Source organism: Pelodiscus sinensis, chromosome 13, assembly GCF_049634645.1.
Source record: "Pelodiscus sinensis isolate JC-2024 chromosome 13, ASM4963464v1, whole genome shotgun sequence".
NCBI lineage: Eukaryota > Metazoa > Chordata > Testudines > Trionychidae > Pelodiscus > Pelodiscus sinensis.
In genome coordinates, this window is record NC_134723.1 from 4,729,376 (window position 1) to 4,748,378 (window position 19,003).

Genomic DNA, 19,003 nt, shown 5'->3' on the forward strand with positions numbered 1-19,003 from the left:
TCAACGACCCTGCGCTTTCCAAACGGGACTGATTCTGTTATTCACTAGGGGAAACTGAGGCTGCAGCTTTTCAGGAGACCGTGGCTCCGTCCCACAAGGGACGGACATTGTGCCGGCCCCAGTGAGTCGCAGGGGGACCGGCAAGGACAGCTGTGGAGCAGAGGAGCCAGGTCCTCCTGGCAGGTGAGCAAGGGCAGGGCTCCAGGGAGCGTACCGCATGCGTCTCTTTCTCCTGCTGCACCAAGAGCACGTCTCCCCGGAGCGGGAGCTGGGCAGAGAGCTCTTCATCCTTCTGACCCAGCCAGTCGATGATCTCCTGGAGGGGGAGCTGCAGCTTCCCGCTGTGGTCGGAAAAGGCCTCCAGACGAGCCCTGCGCAGGAGGGGTGGGAACCCAACAGTCACAGAGCAGAAACAAGGATGGAATTCACAAAGGCAGGCGTGGCCTGGGCCCCTGCAGCCTGGTGGGACTCTTCTGCCCAGAGGAGAGGCAGCCAGGCAGGAAAGCTACAGGCAGCCGGCCCCTGCCCAGTGACTATAAGAAGGCCAGATTCTGCCCTGTTGCCAGGCACGGGGGAGCGGCTCCCTCAGCCTGTCCCAGGTGAGCAGGCACACGGATTCTGCCCTGGCATGGCTTGCCACAGAGGGCCCCCTCTGTGGGTGATTTCCAGGGGCTCAGGGTTACACGTCCTTGCTGGTGTCACCAGGGGCAGGCAACAAGAAGCCCTTAAGGGGTTTCTGATCCCCAAGTGCGTGATGGGGGAGGTCAGAAGAATTGGCCCAGACACGTGCATGCACATGGCACGGCCGGAGCTCTGGCTACACCCATATTGGCAAGGACTTGGCTGTATGTCGTAGCCAGCGGGACGGTTTCCAGGAGCATGTGTGTGTCGAGGCAAAGTGCAATGAACATGCCCCAGCTGAGCTCTCAGTGAGGCTGGCTGGGGAGCTGTAATCATAGAGGGCTGCGGAAAGGCACGTGCTCAGCGGCAGTGTGGAATGGAGCGAGGAGCAGAGAAACAGCAAGCATGGCAGGGGAAGAAAAGATCAAGGGACAGGAGGAAAGAAGAGACAAACAGACAAGGGCAAACGGAAGGAAAATACACGCCAGGCAGTACAACAAAGGAGTGGGTGGCTCAGAGATTTGTCTCTGCTTTACGGGGGAAACTGCACCGAAGTCACAGCGAACTCGGGTGGCAAATGCACAGAACAAGATCGAAAGGCCTGTGCCGAACAATTCCCACGGGCAGCCCCAGGGCACAGTGAAAACCAGCAAGCTCCCGCCGCTCGGAGTCCTACCGAAGGCTGTGGGATTTCTTTTTGATCTCGTTCCAACAAAGATTCATCTCCAGGGGTAGCTGGGGCCCGTAGGCGCTGTTGGGAGCCTGCGGGGTTACACGGGACGCTCCTTCACCATCTTCCGCTGCTTTAACCTAGGCAGAAACACAAACACACTGCAGCTAAAGGATGGCTAGAGCTCATGGCTGACTGCTGCTCTCACCTCTGCCACTGACTCACTGTGTGTTTGTGGGCACAACCCTTAACATTTATGTACTGGATTCACCTTCTGTACAGAGATTGAAATGCCAGCCTGCATCACAGATGGTCTCGATGTTTTGTTAAGGATTTAAAGCACCGGAAGGATGTTCTGGCTGCGTGACCAATAACGTTATCAGCATTTACAACACTTCAGTGGGATGAGGGGTTTTTACTTTTATGCTCCCAGATTTTCTTGGTCTGGTATTCCAGCATCCACACATGTCCAACCACTGCCCTCTATTGGACAGATTCAGAATTACATAAGAATGGCCATACTGAGTCAGACCAAAGATCCATCTAGGCCAGTATCTTGTCTTCTGCCAGTGGCCAATGCCAGGTTCCCCAGAGGTAGTAAACAGAACAGGTAATCATCAAATGATCCCTCTCCTGTCACTCATTTACAGCCTCTGACAAACAGAGGCTAGAGACACTATTCCTATCCATCCTGACTAGTAAGTATTGATTGACCTGTCCTCCATGAATGTATCTAGTTTTTGGAGGAGGGTTTTGGCCCCTGTTAAAATCCTGGTCTTCACAACATCATCTGGCAAGGAGTTCCACAGGTTGTCTGTGTGCTGCATGAAGAAAAACTTCCTTTTGTTTGTTTTAAAGCTGCTACCTATCCATTTCATTTGGTGACCCCTAGTTCTTAAGTTATAGGAACAAGTACATAACTTTTCCTTATTCACTTTCTCCCCACCAGTCATGATTTTATAGGCCTCTATCATATCCCCCCTTAGTCTCCGATTTGCTAAACTGAAAAATCCCAGTCTTTTTAATCTCTCTTCATATGGCAGCCGTTCCAAACCCCTGATCTTTTTTGTTGCCCTTTTCTGAACCTTTTCCTATGCTAAGATAACTTTCTTGAGTTAAGGTGACCACATCTGTGCGCAGTTTTCAAGACGTGGGCGTACCATGGATTTATACAGAGGAAGAAAGACGTTCTCGGTCTTACTCTCGATCCCGTTTTTTCCCTAGACTCCACACCCCTACCAGCTAATGGAGATTCCTATTCATCGTAGGCAATTAGAGCTGGTGCTTTTGAAGCAGCAAAACGCACACGCCTCTAGTTTTAGTCCAGCTGCTGCCATTCAGTTCCTAGCGGCCCCAGCGTGCCGCACAGTGACAACCAGGAAGGTGCAGGCGAGCACAGATTTGTTACAATATGAATGGCCCTGGCTTTGAAGCCTTCGCCCCCACAGAAGACAGACTATGAGCTCCCACCTGCAGTCTTCTACAGGTGACAACATGCTCTGGCAGTCCAGAGACCCAAATGCCAGAGACTGCTTCTTCTCTGCCCCCGCTCCAGAAGGAGGAGCGTTCAGGCATGAGACACTCAGGAGGAGAGCCACAATTCCAGACACACTCCAGTAACTTGAAGAAAGGCGCTCGCACGATACCTATTTGCATGCCGGAGTGCTTTTCATCCGTGCACTGTACATCCCTCAACCTCATGGGAGCAAGGGAAGCTTTATCGACAGTTTACAGGTGGGAGAAAGCAGGGCACGGCCCAGGGAAAGGACTCGTACAGTGAATGGGTTGCAGCGTTATGAGCTGAACCTAATCTCCTGGCTCCCCCACCAGCGTTCTGATCACTAGACGGCGCTACCTCCCCTGACAACTGCGAAGACTGTCCCTTTGCCAGTCACACCAGCAAACAACTGGGGGGAGGCATGATTGAAGTGGGATACAAAGACACATACACCATGTATTTGGAGTGCATGGGGAAGGGCTGGTGTGTGACCATCAGGGTAACTTTCTGCCTGTTCCCAAAACACACAGTTACAGTTGTCACAGGTGGGCAGCTGTTGCATTTTGATTGGGAAATTACATTTCTAATGTCTTGGCAGGGCTCAAAAGTGGTAACAGTTAATGATTAGCAACCTTCGTCCCAAAGTGCTTTCCAAATGATCTGGAAGGGAACGTTTACACAACAGGGCAAAAGCCGAATTAAGCTATGCAACTTGAGCTACGTCAGCTGCGTAGCTGAAGTCAAAATAGTTTCATATGGCTTTTGGCGCTGTCTATACAGCAGGGAGTTGAAGGGAGAACACTCTACCTCCGACTTCCCTTACTCCTCGTGAAATGAGGGTTACAGGAATTGGAGTAAGACGTGATTTTGAAATAACGGCTTGCTATATAGACGTGCTCTTTGTTATTTCGGCATAACATTAGTTATGCCGAAATAACACTGCTGTGTAGACATACCCTACAGGCATCATTTCATGAGTGCAGCCATCTCTTAGGGGAAGGGTAGTTGTTTCAAACAGCACAGCCACCCTGTAAGTTTGGAGCATGGAGGAAGAGGAGGTGACCATGCTATGAGTTACTGGCATAGAAGGAAAAACTGGCCCCTTCTGGCTTTAGAATCCATCACAATGAGGGTTTTCCAGATTACTGGGGCTCTCACCCTTCTCCCCAGAAAAGCACCAAGAAAACATAAGAATGGCCGGACTGGGTCAGACAAAAGATACACCTATCCCAGCATCCTGTCTTTCAACAGTGGCCAATGCCAGATGCCCCAGAGGGAGGGAACAGAACAGGGAATCATCAAGTGACCCCTCCCCCGTCATCCAATTCCAGCCTCGGACACATAGAGGCTAGGGACACCATTCCTACCAAGCCTAGCTAATAACCATTGATGGACCTATCTTCCACGAATTTATCTAGCTCTTTTTGAACCCTGTTAAAGTCCTGATCCTCACAGCATCCTCTGGCAAGGAGTTCCACAGGTTGACTGTGCGCTGCGTGAAGAAAAACTTCCTTTGGCTTGTTTTAAACCTGCTGTCTATTAATTTCATTTGGTGAACCCTAGTTCTTATGTTATGGGAACAAGTAAATAATTTTTCCTTATTCACTTTCTCCACACCAGTCATGATTGTATAGTCCTCTATCATATCCCCCCTTAGTCTCCTCTTTTCTAAGCTGAAATGTCCCAGTCTTTTGAATCTCTCTTCACACAGGACCCATTCCAAACCCCTCATCATGTTTGTTGCCCGTTTCGGAACCTCTTCCAATGCCAATATACGTTTTTTTGAGATGAGGCGACTGCATCTGCACGCAGTATTCAAGATGTGGGCGCACCATGGTTTTAGAGAGGCAATAAGATATTCTCTGTCTTATTCTCTATCCCTTTTTAAATATTTCCTAACATTCTGTTTGCTTGTTTGACAGCTTCTGCACAGAGCAGATATTCTCAGAGAACTCTCCACACTGACTCCAAGATCTCTCTCTTGAGTAGTTGTAGCTAAACTAGTCCCCATCATATTGTATCTCCAGGTAGGGAGGTACTTAATGATTACAGTGGGGGGGCCATTTCATTTTCTGTCCCTGATCTGCCACGTCATTCCAGAGAGCATCCCGAAAACCATCAAACACAGAGTACAGAGGAATCCGAGACATGCCGATCATAAATCATTCAAGCGAAAGCTGCTGCCGGCATCCTGAAAGTCAATACATTTCTCGGGCAAATACTCACGCTGCCAAAGTAGGTGAGCCTCGTGTGGCAGAAGCCACCTTCTCTGACCCCAGGGGGATTGCCGAGGGATTAGGGCCAACAGCCCAGCTGAGGGCTCTAGCGGACTGCATGGATAACCCCCCACAGGAAGCCGGATCCTCTCCAGAACCTTTAGGAAAAGGTTAGAAGTCCACAATGCCTGCCACTCACTGTGCCCTCTGAATGAGCCCGAGTGGAAGCTGCCAGGCACTGGCCAGATGTGCACCGCCTGCTCTCCCCGAACAAAGCCCCTGCAGGTGAACACGGGAAAGCAAGGCCGAGGGGGCCGGCTGGCTGGCTCCTTCCCCCTCCGGAAATGAGACGCACCTGAACAGCGCTATTTTTAGACACGCGCGGAGGTTCTGAAGCTTCCCCTACCTGTGCAGAGCCAGGGATCCAAGGGGTGGCTGCTCGGCAGCTGCACAGGGGAGAACATTGTCCCCCTCTCGTCTCAGTGCCATCAGCCAGCACCAGGCAGCGTGCAGCAGGAGAAAGGCCAACAGCAGCCCAGGGAAGCGAGGCAGGGGAAGGGACCAGAGGGCGGGCGAGGAGCAGGACGGGAGGGCTGAGAGGAGCTGCTGCCCTGTTTACTGACCCCCCAGGAATCCCGAGGGAGGCGCGGCGGCAGCCGCTGCGCCAGTGAATCATCGCTTTGTCCTGGTGGAATTCCAGCTCCCTCCAACCTGTCTTAACCCCTGCGGGTGCCACGGCAGCAGTCTGGGTGTGGGGGGCCGGGGGTCCCAGGAGTCACCCTGTGTGCACACGCCTGTGAAAGGCACCGAGGGGGGACAGCGTGTCACAGCTAGCCCCGACCACAGACACCACAGCGCTCGGCAGAGTAATAAGGCAGCGGCCCCTGGGCCATCTGGCTCCTGGAAATGGAGTGCGGGATCTGAGAGTTTAATCCCCAATGGACGGGGTCCTGAAGGAATGGTCCGTCGAGGGGCCTGAAAACTCGCCCCAACTCGGGGAGCATCTGGGTCTCTGGCTGAGCCCCACTGTAGTGGAGACGTCAGGGAAGAGAGTCAAGCTCCTTGACAGGACAGGGTGTGTGGACGGGCAGGGGGTGGAACGAGAAACGCCCCTCACGAAGGAGAGAGGGAGGTGCCACTGAACGAGCCACAGGGGTCCACGATTACTCCCAGACACCCTGCCCAGGCCTCGGGGGAAGGGTGGGCCCTGGCTCACGGCGCCAGGACAAGCCAGGGGCTCGCCGGGTGGGCCTCAGCGGAGGTGGGCATCACAGCGCTGGCCAGGGCCCGCCTGAGGAGCCGCAGGGAAGCCCCTCTGTAGATTCAGCATTCCCCGCCCTCGCAGCTGGGGCTCCCCCATGTCAACATCAACATTCCTGGGCGGGCGCACACCCCTCCACGTCCAGGGAAAACATCTTGTTTTTGCCAGAAGGATTCCGGCCCCGTCTGCTCCCACGGAGCCCTTTGAAGTGGCTGCAGCTCGGCATTGTTTCCATGCTCCGTCCCACCTACGGGAACCCGATGAAAAGCGCCCTGTATCGCGCCCTCTCTCGTTCTCGCTCTCTCTGCGCGCCTGCCGTCGGGCCCCTCCTCTCCCCCCTGCCCTTCGCAGTCAGGGGCCTCGCCCTTCGCCTTCCCCCAGCCAGCCAGGAGTCCGCTCCGAGGCCAGGACAGTAGCGACGCCAGCAGCCCTGCTGAGGAAGGCCCGGCCCAGGGAGGGGGCCTTGGCGGCCGGTAGGTTCGCTGCCCTGCAAGCTGGTGGCCTGGCATGCTGCCTGTGCAGGGGGTTAACTGCCCTGGCCCTGCAGCACAGAAGGCAGGAGCGACTATGGGTGGGTGACTATGGGTGGCGAGTGCACCTCGGGCACCCTCTTTCCAGAGCAGCGGCTGGTTGCTGCAAGTGTCCCCGAGGCCGCTCTCGCCTCGGTCTGCTTCCCTGCTTCCTCACGCTCCCGTTCCTGTGCCCGGCTGGCCCCAAGGAGAGCCAGTGCCCCGCGGCACCCATGGGCACCCCCTCAGCATGGTCAGGGCAGGCTGCTCACTCTGCTCTCCCTCTCCCTCCAGCCTGCGTACTTTGTTAACCCCCTCACACACTCCTGGCAACAGCTGCCCGCAGCCACCCCCTCCCCACTGACTCAGATCGTCACAGGCTCATCTGCAAGCCCCGCATCCAGCCCCGGAACCGGCTCAGACAGACGCCAGCGCCTCACACTTCCCACAGTTTCTCCCCAGAGCTCCCTGCAGTGCAGCGGGAACACACGGCGCTGGGCTCCAGCCCCAGACTCAGTCTCACCGAGCTCCTTGGAGCCAGCAGGAGGAACGCGGAGGCCAGAGAGGCCCTTGCTTCATGCAGGGCAGCACCACTCGGCTGCGGGGAGCGGGTCCCGAACTCCTCAGCCACACGGGGAGGGAAAGGGCAGAGCCTCTGTTGAACCTCCAGATCAGACAAGCACAGCAGCATTTCTGCGCCATTGGCGTGGCTGTTGGGTTAACAGCTCGTTCCCCGTTTGCAGGCGAGACAACTTGCTGGCCGAGGCTTTGCTCAGCACAAGAACTGCAAGAGAAACACCCACCCACCCAGTGACCACTGACAGTGTCTGAGGGACACGCAGGCCACACGGCTGAAACTCCCTCAGCTACTGGGCGCAGCCTGTCCAGCCAGGACTAGCACAGGCCTGCCCCTGACCCAAAGCCTGGGCTGACCTAAAGGGCCGAAGGGAAATAGAGTCCACAGTCCCAACACCCAGTATCGCCAACCCCCAGAGTTCAAAGATCACGAGTCAGGCCCCAACGAATCACCCAAAGATCAGGGTCAAAATCAGGAGACTGAAAAACACTTGGATTTTTTTTCCCTTTGCCTTCTGGTTTCTGAGCAGCAGGGACACATTTCCCACCTCTTCTCTGCAGGCACCGGGGGAGACAGAGGAAATAACAGCCCCGGGAATGTAGGAGGTGCCGCTCTGCTATAAATACAGAAGTTTGGCAACTCTCACTAAAATTCTGAATTAAAAAAAAGAAGGCGACGTGCGACTGCCAGCAAGCCCTGGCACGCTTACCTGAGCTTGGGCGGTGCTGCTGGGACGTGGCTGCTCCACTGTACGCCGCTCACGACATCGTGGCAGCGTGTAGGGGCATGCCTGCATGACCATCGGCTGCATCAGCACGGAGGTTCATGGGGAGGGAGACTTCTCTGGGCACGGGCACCTGAAACAGGGTGAAATCCATTGGGTCAGCTCTCAGGTCCCATCATTCAGGAGAGCTGGCTGAGTTGCAGGGAGAAAACTAGATCTCGCCATAGGAGGACAGAACAAAGACCCAGAAGCCTGCATCCAACTGTGGCCAGTCCTAGATACCTCTCAGAAAGGCATATACCCCCCCCCCCCACACACACACACGCAATGCACTCCTTGTACAATACTGAACCATGGAGGGAAAAGTCTTCTTGGTCCCATCTGCCAGATCAGCGTCTGTCCTGAAGCATGAGGGCTGAAAGGCTGCGTCATTTTTATCCTCCAGCTTGTCTCCCTGAAGATGCTATTTTCTTGCTCATATAAACCTCTACTCCTTTTCATAAGTAATTTGCCTTGACAAAACCCTGTGAGTTCCACAGATTTACCAGCACGCACGAGTGTCTTCTCTTTGGGCTGTGAGACGGAGCCATAGCGTTTAGTGGGGAAAGCTGCCATGGGCACTAGGAGCCCTGCTGCCAGTTCCCCTCCAAGGGGCAGGAATAATAAATGCATCCCGTGTTTGGAAGGAAAATTGACGGTAAAACCATGTGTGAGAGCTCTGGACAGAGGCAGATATTATAGGAGAGGCAGAAAGATCTTGCGCAAAAAGTGTTTTTTGCGCAAAACGGACACGTCCACACTGCATGTTTTTGCACAAAACCCTCTTGCGCAAAACTGGATTGGAATAGATTATGCAAATGAAGCACGACAAAATGCTAATCAGCGCTTCATTTGCATTGCCTCTTCCAACAAAACACGTAGTGTAGACATAGCCATATAGTATATACTAATGACTCATGATATGGTGTGTGTCTGCAGAGGTTACATAAAGACTATATATAGGCCAGTCCTTTTTATGTATGTAAAAGTCTGTGTATGTATACGTGTGTATATATATACACATACACACACAAGCCTGTATATAACCCCTGCATATATGGAGCAGTAATGACCCATGATGTGGTGTGTGTCTGCATATCTGCAGGGGTTATATACAGACTTGGCTGTGTCTAGACCGGCCAGTTTTTCCGGAAAATCAGCCACTTCTCCGGAAAAACTTGCCAGCTGTCTACACTGGCCGCTTGAATTTCCGCAAAAGCTGACGATCTCATGTAAGATTGTCAGTGTTCTTGCGGAAATACTATGCTGCTCCCGTTCGGGCAAAAGTCAAAACTTTTGCGCAAAAGGGCCAGTGGAGACAGCTCAGATTTGTTTTCCACAAAAAAGCCCCGATGGCGAAAATGGCGATCGGGGCTTTTTTGTGCAAAAGCGCATCTAGATTGGCACGGACGCTTTTCCTCAAGAAGTGCTTTTGCGGAAAAGCGTCCATGCCAATCTAGATGGAAAACTTTTGCGTTACAAGCATTTCTGGAAAATCGTGCCAGTCTAGACGTAGCCACTTGTGTGTGTGTGTGTATATATATATATATATATATATATATATATGTATGTATGTCTACACAGACTTTTACATGCATAAAAAGGACTGGCCTATATATAGTCTGTATATAACCCCTGAAGATACGTAGACACACACCACATCATGGGTCATTACTGCTCCTAGTAAAAGGCATCTATAACGTATATTACATTAAAATGGTTAACTCTGGTCCCTGACCTGTTTCTCCCAGCCACTGTTCTGCTTCTGAATTTCAGTTTAGGCAGCAAAGTAGCTGAGAGATGAGGAACTCTTCTTTTAGAGAGGACACCGTTCTACAATCAGGTCCCAAACCTACAGCTTCCATGTGTTTGGGGCCGTTGCTAAAGCGGGAAAAGTTCAAGGGGGACACCTGGAAATGCCCCAGCTTATATCATTGCACTTGCCCTTCCATGTCACTTTTCCTGTGAGGAGGCCAACATACTTTACAAACATACATCCAAACGCACAACACTGACGTGCCGGTTTTACAAGAAGCTACGGGGAAGTGGAGAGACACAGAAATGAAATGATTTTCCCAAGCAAGTTGCTGGGCAAAGCACAAAAAAAATCACATCTCTCACCACAAGACAGCGCCACGAGAGGAACAGAGCGGTAGAGCACAAAGTGAGGGGACTCGTGTTGAGGCTAAATGGACAACGAATGTGAACGTCACGTGGGGCACGTCTGTGCAGCGCGGCACTCCAGAAGGTCACTGTACAGACAAGGATGGCTAAGTGTTGCCTATGCGTATGCCCCTGCGGCGCTGAGGGACTCGGCCCCCTTCCAGGTCTACCACTTCTAAGTCGGGTTTCCTACAGAAATTAGAACCCCGCTCCAGTCCTCAGCCCTACAGCCACCCCAAGGCAGTTTCCAAAGGGGTGTGTGAGAAAGACGAAGCCAGGCAGCTGGCAGAAAGCATGGCTGCCTCCCTGGGGTGGTTGGCTCTCACACACAGTCCCACCTGGAAACACTGAGGAGCTTTCTGACGGGTTCTCAGACAGAAGGCGGCAGTATATTCCGACAGCACTGGACGAAGAGAAAGTCCCCCGGCTATAGCCAGTCTCTCTCTCCCATTCGCAGGCCTCTGTTCCGTTTGCTCCCTCCCTTTCTCAGTCTCACAGACACACACTAAGGGTGTGTCTACACTCGTGGCTTCTTGCGCGAGTAATATCCATATCTGCACAATAAACCCCAGATATCTGCAGATTTGCTGGGCTTTTGCAAACCACTCCATGTGTAACTCCAGTGAAACTATGGATGACTTATGCCTTATGCATCACAATTGCTAATATCAGATTCTCCCGCATCCCCTGCACACACTCCTCACAAACTCCTAAAAGGGCCTGGACGGCTCCTGCTCCCCCAAATTCATCCCTTGATGGGCCAGGCTGGGTGGCAAAGCTGAGAATGGGGCTGAAAGTCTGAGACTCCCTTTCAGCACATGTGATGTAGCTGGACGATCCGGGTCACAGCGCTGATGAAAGAGTCCATACTGCGTTCAGTCTGGCTGCAGGACGAGGGGCTCGGATGCTCCTCCACACCCCTCTGCTGGAGTATGCAGTGCGCCCTGACTGCCCATGCCTGCCATCCGTTCCTGCTCTTTGCTTTTGGAGCAGCATCTGTGCACAGGACGGCCGTGCTTTGCAGGGAGGTCAGGGGATAATTCTGGAGCTAGGACATGCATGGATTGCAGGCTCCCCGGCAGCTGTATTGACAGAGAATGGTGGGGGCCATCCCACTTTCGACAGAAGCTGGATTTCTGAGGCAAAAGGGGAGGCAGGGGCTATGTGGAGATGGGAGTGATCTGGGTCATGCAAAGCACCCCACCCGCTCCGTGCAACACCCTAAGGAAATAAAACCCTTCGGACTCAGTAGAGGCAGAATGGGTGGGGCTGGAAATAGAAGCAACAGCCCTGCTAGTTGAACGCCTTCCCTGCCACTGCATGTGCGCCCAGGGAGAGATTCTCCGCCTCAGCAGAGCCTCTAAAACAAGCGTAGTAACCAGAGCTCTACACCGCGCAGTGCCCGCGACATGTCAGCTACGAAGCCTGGCCAAGGAACACTCGCCTACAGCAAACAGCCGGACACTCAGTGGCAGTGATGAGAAAGCCAAGAGTCCTGGTGTGGACAGAGGGCACCATCTCCCCCACAAGCGCTGCCTGCTCCACCAGCAAGGGCGCCATGGACTTTGGGAGCCAGTGGGACCATTACTGAAGAGTTATTTCAAGGGCGGCCGTTGTAATGGCCTGGCTAAGTGAGGACAGAGCGGTTTCAGACATTCAAAGGCCGTTAGCATCAAGGAGAGAGGGGAATCACGTGGGGGGAAAGTAAAAGGCAAAATTGAGGCCATCACAGCGACAGGGAGCTCTGAGGAGCTGTAGAACAGGCTCCCAAGGGAAGGGAAGAAGGCCCATCACTCAGGATATTTAAACTGGACTGGACAGATGAGCTAATCTATGGTAGGGAACATGCCCATGGTGTGGGATGCTGCATCCCCTGGGCACGCTCCGTTTCTCTAGGGCATAGTCCTGTGAGTAGACTGCTTCTTAGAGCAGGGGTGGGGAACCTTTATTGGGTCGGGGGCCACTAACCCACAGAAAAATCAGTTGGGGGCTGCGCACAGTGAGAAGAAAAACCCCACAAAAATGCAACCCCCAGCCCCCCTCACGGACGTGGCCCCCGACTGAGAAGGAGAAAGAGACTCTCCACATTCCCCTCTCACACCAGAGCCGGGGCGGCGGGGGCCTGGCACACCAGCACAGCCTCCCCAATGCTGTGGGGGAGGAGCCCTGAGCCTCGGGGGCCAGATCCAGGCAAACCAGGGGCTGCATCCACCCCCAGGCCTGAGGTTCTCCCCCCAGTCTTAGAGTCACCCCCCACTCTGGAGGGTGGGGTGGAGGAAGGAGATAAATACTTGCCCATCTCAGCTGTTTCTCCCACCCAAGGCAATCTGTACTGGCCTTCGCAGGCAACGAGGGGATAAAACAGCACACCCTGGCGACAGAGCAGAGGTCAGGCCCCTGGACCTGTAGCCACATTACAGAGTGCAGAACAGCTGGTCCCATTGTGTTTGTGCAGGTGTGCATGCCCTGGGGAGTACTACAGCCTCCAGGCCTTTGATATAAAAATTCCCTCCCTGGATTATTCCCGGGGCACTGTGTAAAAAAGACCCCTAGTAACACTCTTCAGCGCAGCACTAACTGATCATTCTGTGGCCATGCTACGGGTGACACGTGGAGGAGAAGACACAATATGGGGTGTAGGGTTCCCTATACATCTCCAGCCATCACTTCCTCATCAGAGCCAGTCCATAAAGCATTCCCGTTGGACCCGCAGAGAGGCCCAGAGGCCTGACAGCCGCACCGTCTGCGTGTGGGACACGTGGGCTCCCCGTGTGCCTTTCTGAAGAGGATACGCCGAGACCTGCATGAACAGGTAAGAATTCACAGACATGAAGGCAAAGCCTTTTCCCGATGGCACCATCCCTGAAATGACAACTGGCCCTTTGCCTCATGCCGTATCAGCCGGACTTCTCGCCAATGGTGCAGGCTTCCCCTAGATTACCGACCTTTCACTGGTAACGGGTGCCCCAGCAGAAACTGGTCAATTCTTCCTCCAGTTTATACGCCCTGTGCTGCAAACTATGTGCAGACAACAGCGTCGCACGGTTCAGGAGCCTGCGGCAGGACTTCAAAATGCGTTTACAACGTCAGCCATGCATTGTATTTCCAGATCACGCTATCACTTTGCTGAGAAATGTGTCACGTGCAGGTCCTGGCATGACACTTACATGCTGGAATGGCACAGCATTAAGATGGCTTCAAGATAAACTGGATGGTGCTTTAAAAAAAAAAAAAAAACCCCACGCAGATTTTTCCTCTTGCTGATCAAGCTGCACCTGCTTCAGAATCAGTAAGGGAGAGATTGGCCCATTGTCCTGGCTGAAAACCAGTCTGACAAAAGAAACTAATAGTCGCTGCTAAACCACTTCTGCATTTGACTCTAGAATATGATTGTTGCTTCACTGGGGAATCTAGTCTACAGAATTGCTTCTATTTAGAAGTCCATTTCAGCAGCATTTGTTGATTTGCTCAAATGGCAGCGTTTAGGGAGATTTGCTGAATCAAGTCAGACCTTTGCTCCATCTCATTTGGCATCCTGCCTCTGGCAGCTGTCCAACCCCTCGTCAGAGGAAAATGACCATTTCTTTACAAACCACATACCTGACCTCTATCCTCCAGAAGCATATAATTTAATTGCCCTTGTTTTTAGAAATGGACCTAAGCCAAACCCAAATCTGAATCCCCTTACATTTCAGAGGCAGAGACATTCTCATGTCAATCTGGTTCATAGCTCTACAGCCAACTAAATTAAGCAACATTTGGGGAAGTTTGGAGTGGATCCAAACTTTGGGCTTCAGACTCTATATCACTTGTTTAGCACACTGAACACAATTCCTACATACTGTAGCTTACAGATACGGCAAGGAAGGTGTTTCAATCAACCCTCCCCCCCTTTCCAATCACTAACTTCCCCCCCCAAATGTTCCTGTGCCACTAAAACTTGCAATCTGGGGTCTTGGCCTCAAGGGAACAATTTAGTTGATGAATGTTTGAGCTCAGGCTTCTCAGCCATTCTCCAGTTTTAGCAATGGAAATACAAATACATACTGGCTCCATTGCTAGAATGGCTCATGACTTTGTTGCTGGCTAACGTACTGCCCAGTGGCAGACTGAGTGTTCAGAAGGGGCACGGAGGAGGGTTTCGGATATTTCAAAGTTCAGACTCTGCATTTATGCAGAGGAGGTTTCAGTGCAGGTTTAGTTACATCTTAGCAGGATCCTGAACGATCTGAGTCAGCGGGACTTGTGATACTGCACTAACATGTCTTGTTCCAGAATAAACGTCGTCTAAAGGTCACGTGGTGAGTAACTTGTTCCTGGAAGCCAGGGCCAGCAGGAATCCTTTCTGAGAGAGTGGGATCACGGACCAATGTCAGAGAACGAGGAGATATTGCTGCCTAGGGATTGGGTCTACAAGTAAGAAGAGCTGGAGCAGGTGTCTTCGGTCTTCTTTCTACCGTCTCTCAAACTAGGAGTAGAATTACCCCATAGCCCCCTTGTCACACATACATCTGCTTGTCCCTCAGGAGGGTGGAAAACACTTCATCCCATCGGGGGTGGGAGGGAGAAGAGGTGCTTCAAATGTTCAAGCATAGGATCGCTGGGAGTTAGAGGTCAAGCAAGTCAAATGACCAGGCCTTGTCCCAGGACATGCCTGGTGCTATTAGCTGTTAAGAACTTGTAGCTCCTTCATCTCCCCCTTCAGAGTGAAGAAAACTCCGTTCCCCAAACTCCCCAAAGCTCACCCCCACTACAGTTTCTGACTCAATGGGTATCAGCCCAGTGCCACATCACATGTGCTGGCTCCTCTAGAGAATGAAACATGGGGCCTGATCCCATGAAGCGATAAAGGGCCAGGCATCAGAAGAACTGACTGCAATCTGTGACTTGCCAGAGTAGGATCCGAGGCCGCAGGCCAGGGAAGGGGGCCCGAGGGGAGGACCTAGGTGTGTACATGGCCAGCATTGAGGAAAAGGCCCTCCTGAAGAAGCAGAATTCCCCCCTCATCCTTGAAAAAAGTATGTTCTGTGAATAGGACACAAGCTGAGAAACGGCACACACAAAAATCAGGGAATGCAGAAGAGTTAGTGTTCCCACAGCAACGCTAACTAGGCCATGCTGCACACACATAAACATACTCTCACCATGTCGCCTGGACTGTTCCTCTGTCCGACTACATGCAACCCAGAGTATATTATTTAGGAGGAGGTTAAATGCTACCGCTTGCCTGTGCTCCCCCTACGCTTGAAAGACTTTGCCAAAATGCTCCCTCTTTAAAGCACATTTGGATTAACCCTCTCTTTCCTCCATTCTCCTTGCCAATCTTTCTCACCCACCTCGATCACACAGTCATTATTTTTATAACAGTGGCACTTAGCAGCCCCAACTGGGATCATGGCCCCATTGAGCTAACAGAGAAGGTACCTGCCCCAAAGAACTCCCAAGCTAGATAGATATGACAGGAAAAAGTCGGGGGCACGGATGCGTTATCCCCATTTTACAGATTGGGAAAGGGAAGCACGGAGATTAAGTCACCCAACACGCCCATGGTAACCCCAAGAATTGATCGTTAGAGGCTCTCTTTGCGGGGAGGAATGAATCTTACACGGGTTTCTGAAACATGCACCACCCATTGCTAGTGCTATGCAAACTCTTTGTGGTAATACAGAGAACTTACCAGCCGTGAAATGTAGCCGAGTTAACCTCCTGGTGCTTGATCTCTCATTCTTAATGTTGCATTAAACGCACACGTTTTTGTGCCTTGACTATTATTCGCCCCACAACCACCCTAGCTCTCCGAGACAGCCAACCACAGCATGTAGTCCGCCATCCTCGGGAGGCTGTGAATTTTGTGGGTGGCCTGTATGTATGCTTTTCCTTTCCCAGCTTGCCTACGTGCTACCTTGTTCTGGGCTTATAGAGCACGGATCGAACAATTTACGCTCTACTCTCAAGCACTCAAGCTTGATCTTTACACACCTATGACCATCAGGTCATTCGAGGAGTGGATTTGTTTTCCAGGTGCCTCTTGTTACAGGATTTACAATAGCACCTCTGTGCTTTTAGCATTAGCACGGAGCCAGGCCTACTATGCAGCATTCTTTAACATATCATTGTAGTCGGAATTCTCTGGGCATTTTAGAGACCTTGGACCTTTTCTTTTACTGGAACCCACTTGCCAGCTTAAGCAACACATTTTGCCTGGCCTTGGTTGATGGCCAAACATCCTCTCAAAGGCGTATTCCAGCCCCTTAGAGAATCATAGAGTCATAGGGCTGGAAGGGACCAAGGGTCATCTAGTGTTGAAGCCCATGGCCAGATGCAGGGTTTGTTGTGTCTAACCATCCAAAACAGGTGGCTCTCCAGCCTCCTTTTGAAAGCCTCCCATGAAGGAATTTCCACAGCCTTGTTTCCTTGTTCTATTTTCCATTCAGGAAGTTTTTCCTGAAATGTAGTCTGAATCCATTGCCTCTTCTCCTGCTTTTGGTGGCCAGCTGTGTCCCTAGTTATATTTAATCATCTGTCTTCTACCTGCCGAGATGAGGGCGCAGGGACCAGTGACTTCCCCACACCTCAGTGACAAGAGGGCTTGCACAGAACAGGTCTGTCAGGGAAAGGAAACCCCCATGGCCCTGGAAGTGTATTTTCCGGATCAACACCCCCAAAGCCTGGAACTGTGTATTCAGGGAAAGTGCTTATGTTCTCCTGATGGCGTAACATAAGCACTAACTGGATCGTGCATCCTCGCTGCTGAGGAGAGATTAGCTAGCGGAGGAGGAAGGAGAAGCGATGTAAAGGAACCAGCTTTGGGGTGTGTGGAGAGCGCAGACTTTCTAAAGGCGGAATTTGTGTTTTGTTTTTAAACAAAGAGCCCCCAAACACCCACACATTGTCAAAAGTGGCTTTCCTCAGCTGCCAACACATTTGAGAACCCACGGGCAATTCAACAGCTCTTCTCCGCCTCCAGCCCTCCATGCTGCCCCACCGAGGGAGTAGGGGAGAAGAAGGTGACTGGAAACGGGCTGGGGCGCTAGTTGCGGTACCATGTGGTACCTGGGCCTTGGCTGATGGGCCTGGAAAGGAGGTAGAAGCAGAGTGCTCAGCTGTGGAGAGCAGGAAGTGGCCTGCGACCTCTCTAGGCGGTGAGGTAGCAGGACGAGGAAGTAGTCCTGGCGAGCCCTCCTCAAGCAGCAACTGAGACGTGGGACCTCAGTGGGAGAAGGGAGCAAGGGAAAAAGTGGGAGGGGTTGGAAGGAGCCGCAGGGAAATCATATAAAGCAGCAGCAAGCCCGAACAAGGAAGTGAATGAAAGGCCAGGGCTGGGACCACAGTCCCCGGTGCTTCTCAGCTGAGCCCATCTCACCCCTTGAAGGAGCGTTAGGCTCCGCTTTTCCCTGCCGGCTGGTCCTTCCGGGAGAATGCTAGGCGGTCACCATGCCCTGCTCTGAGCAACCTTCCAGCTCGGCAAAAAGCCCCTGTCAGTGTCAACAGCCCTCTGGTCTCAAAAGAATCAAAGCTGGAGACAATTGCCGCGCTGGCGAGGGCTGGTTTTCTCCGGCATCAGCGGCTACTTATCATTCCCTGAGCTCTTTCCTGGGGAATCAAAGTCTTGGCTGCCGGCCTCTCCCCCACCTCCTCTCCCCTTTCTTTTCCATGCGCGTCCCCCCAGAGGCACACACACAGACAGCACACTGTGCACAGACGGATGGACGTGCGCGCCTGGCACAAAGCTGAGGCTAAGCACACGCTGGCAAAGCTCCTCTCCCTGCAGAGCCGGGAGCTGGCTAGGAAACAACTGATCTGTGGCCTACCTTCCGATTCCGTCAGGTCTGAAATGAAGGCAGCAGCCGGCTCCAGTGGCAGGGGCTGGGGCTGCCTCTGTGAATCAGCAAAGAAGTCCCTGTGACAGGGATGCATGCTGAGGCTCAGCCTTGCTGTGGGCACGCTCTGGCTCTCTCCTCCTCCACCAGCCCGTGCTGCTGTGTTGCTATGCAATCATATCACTAGGAGTAACAGCATCCTTCCAACCTCAGGCAGGGATACCCTTGACTGGGCAATTCGGGACCACACCAAGGACAGCTCTGTGCAGTGCCTGGATTTGTGGAGGTTCCTTGGCAAGCGATCAAAGGCATGCAGGAAAGAAAAGAAAAGGGGAAATACAAAGGGAGAGAAACGCACACCCAGAGGTAGGAGGAGACAAAATACACACAGAGACTGGGAGGGGAGAGAAGAGAAATACAAACACACAAATGCACTACAGCCTGGTCTCTGACAGACTCCTGGATTCACATGCACTCCGACAGCCTGCTGAGGTCTATCCCCAATGTTTCCAGCCTGGCGTGACAGCTCTCCTTTTAGGATACCTATGTCCATGTGTGCTGGAAATTGCTAGACAAGTTCTCAGACAAGGAATAAAGCAGCTTCAGTAAAACCCCAGGTATTCTTTACTCTTGCCCCAATTTAATAATTTCAGTAATGATTTGGTTATATTGAAATCAAAGGGGAAAAAACGTTTTGTTTCAGGCCCATATTCTGGGTTTTTTTGCAAAGGAAAACAACGGATCCAACAATCCCAAACATGGCAACATTTGGGTTGGGATTTGATACCCCAAGTTTGGTGGTGTTTGGATTCAGCCCCTTAGGGTTTGGGTCCTAATTTTGCTTTGAAACCACACACAGTCCTGGGGTTTGTATCTGTGCCTCTATGTAACACACCGATATAGTT

The 19,003-nt window shown here is 52.4% G+C and overlaps 1 protein-coding gene across 6 annotated transcripts in view; it reads right to left on the reverse strand.

Annotated features, from left to right (window-relative positions):
• The window catches only part of DRP2 (dystrophin related protein 2), a 49,351-nt gene that overhangs the window by 20,757 nt on the left and 9,591 nt on the right, over positions 1 to 19,003 (reverse strand). The window contains exons 1-4 of one of the 6 annotated variants that reach the window (XM_025178654.2): positions 18,090 to 18,328; positions 8,062 to 8,209; positions 1,298 to 1,431; positions 215 to 371 (exon numbers count right to left, since the gene is read on the reverse strand). In XM_025178654.2, the coding sequence (XP_025034439.2) occupies positions 215 to 371; positions 1,298 to 1,431; positions 8,062 to 8,163 (393 nt within the window). In that variant the 5' untranslated portion in view covers positions 8,164 to 8,209; positions 18,090 to 18,328. Of the gene's footprint in view, positions 1 to 214; positions 372 to 1,297; positions 1,432 to 5,411; positions 5,574 to 8,061; positions 8,210 to 13,223; positions 13,734 to 18,089; positions 18,329 to 19,003 lie in introns of those variants that run through there. The other 5 variants (XM_075896730.1, XM_075896731.1, XM_025178655.2 and 2 more) reach the window with 5 other exon arrangements.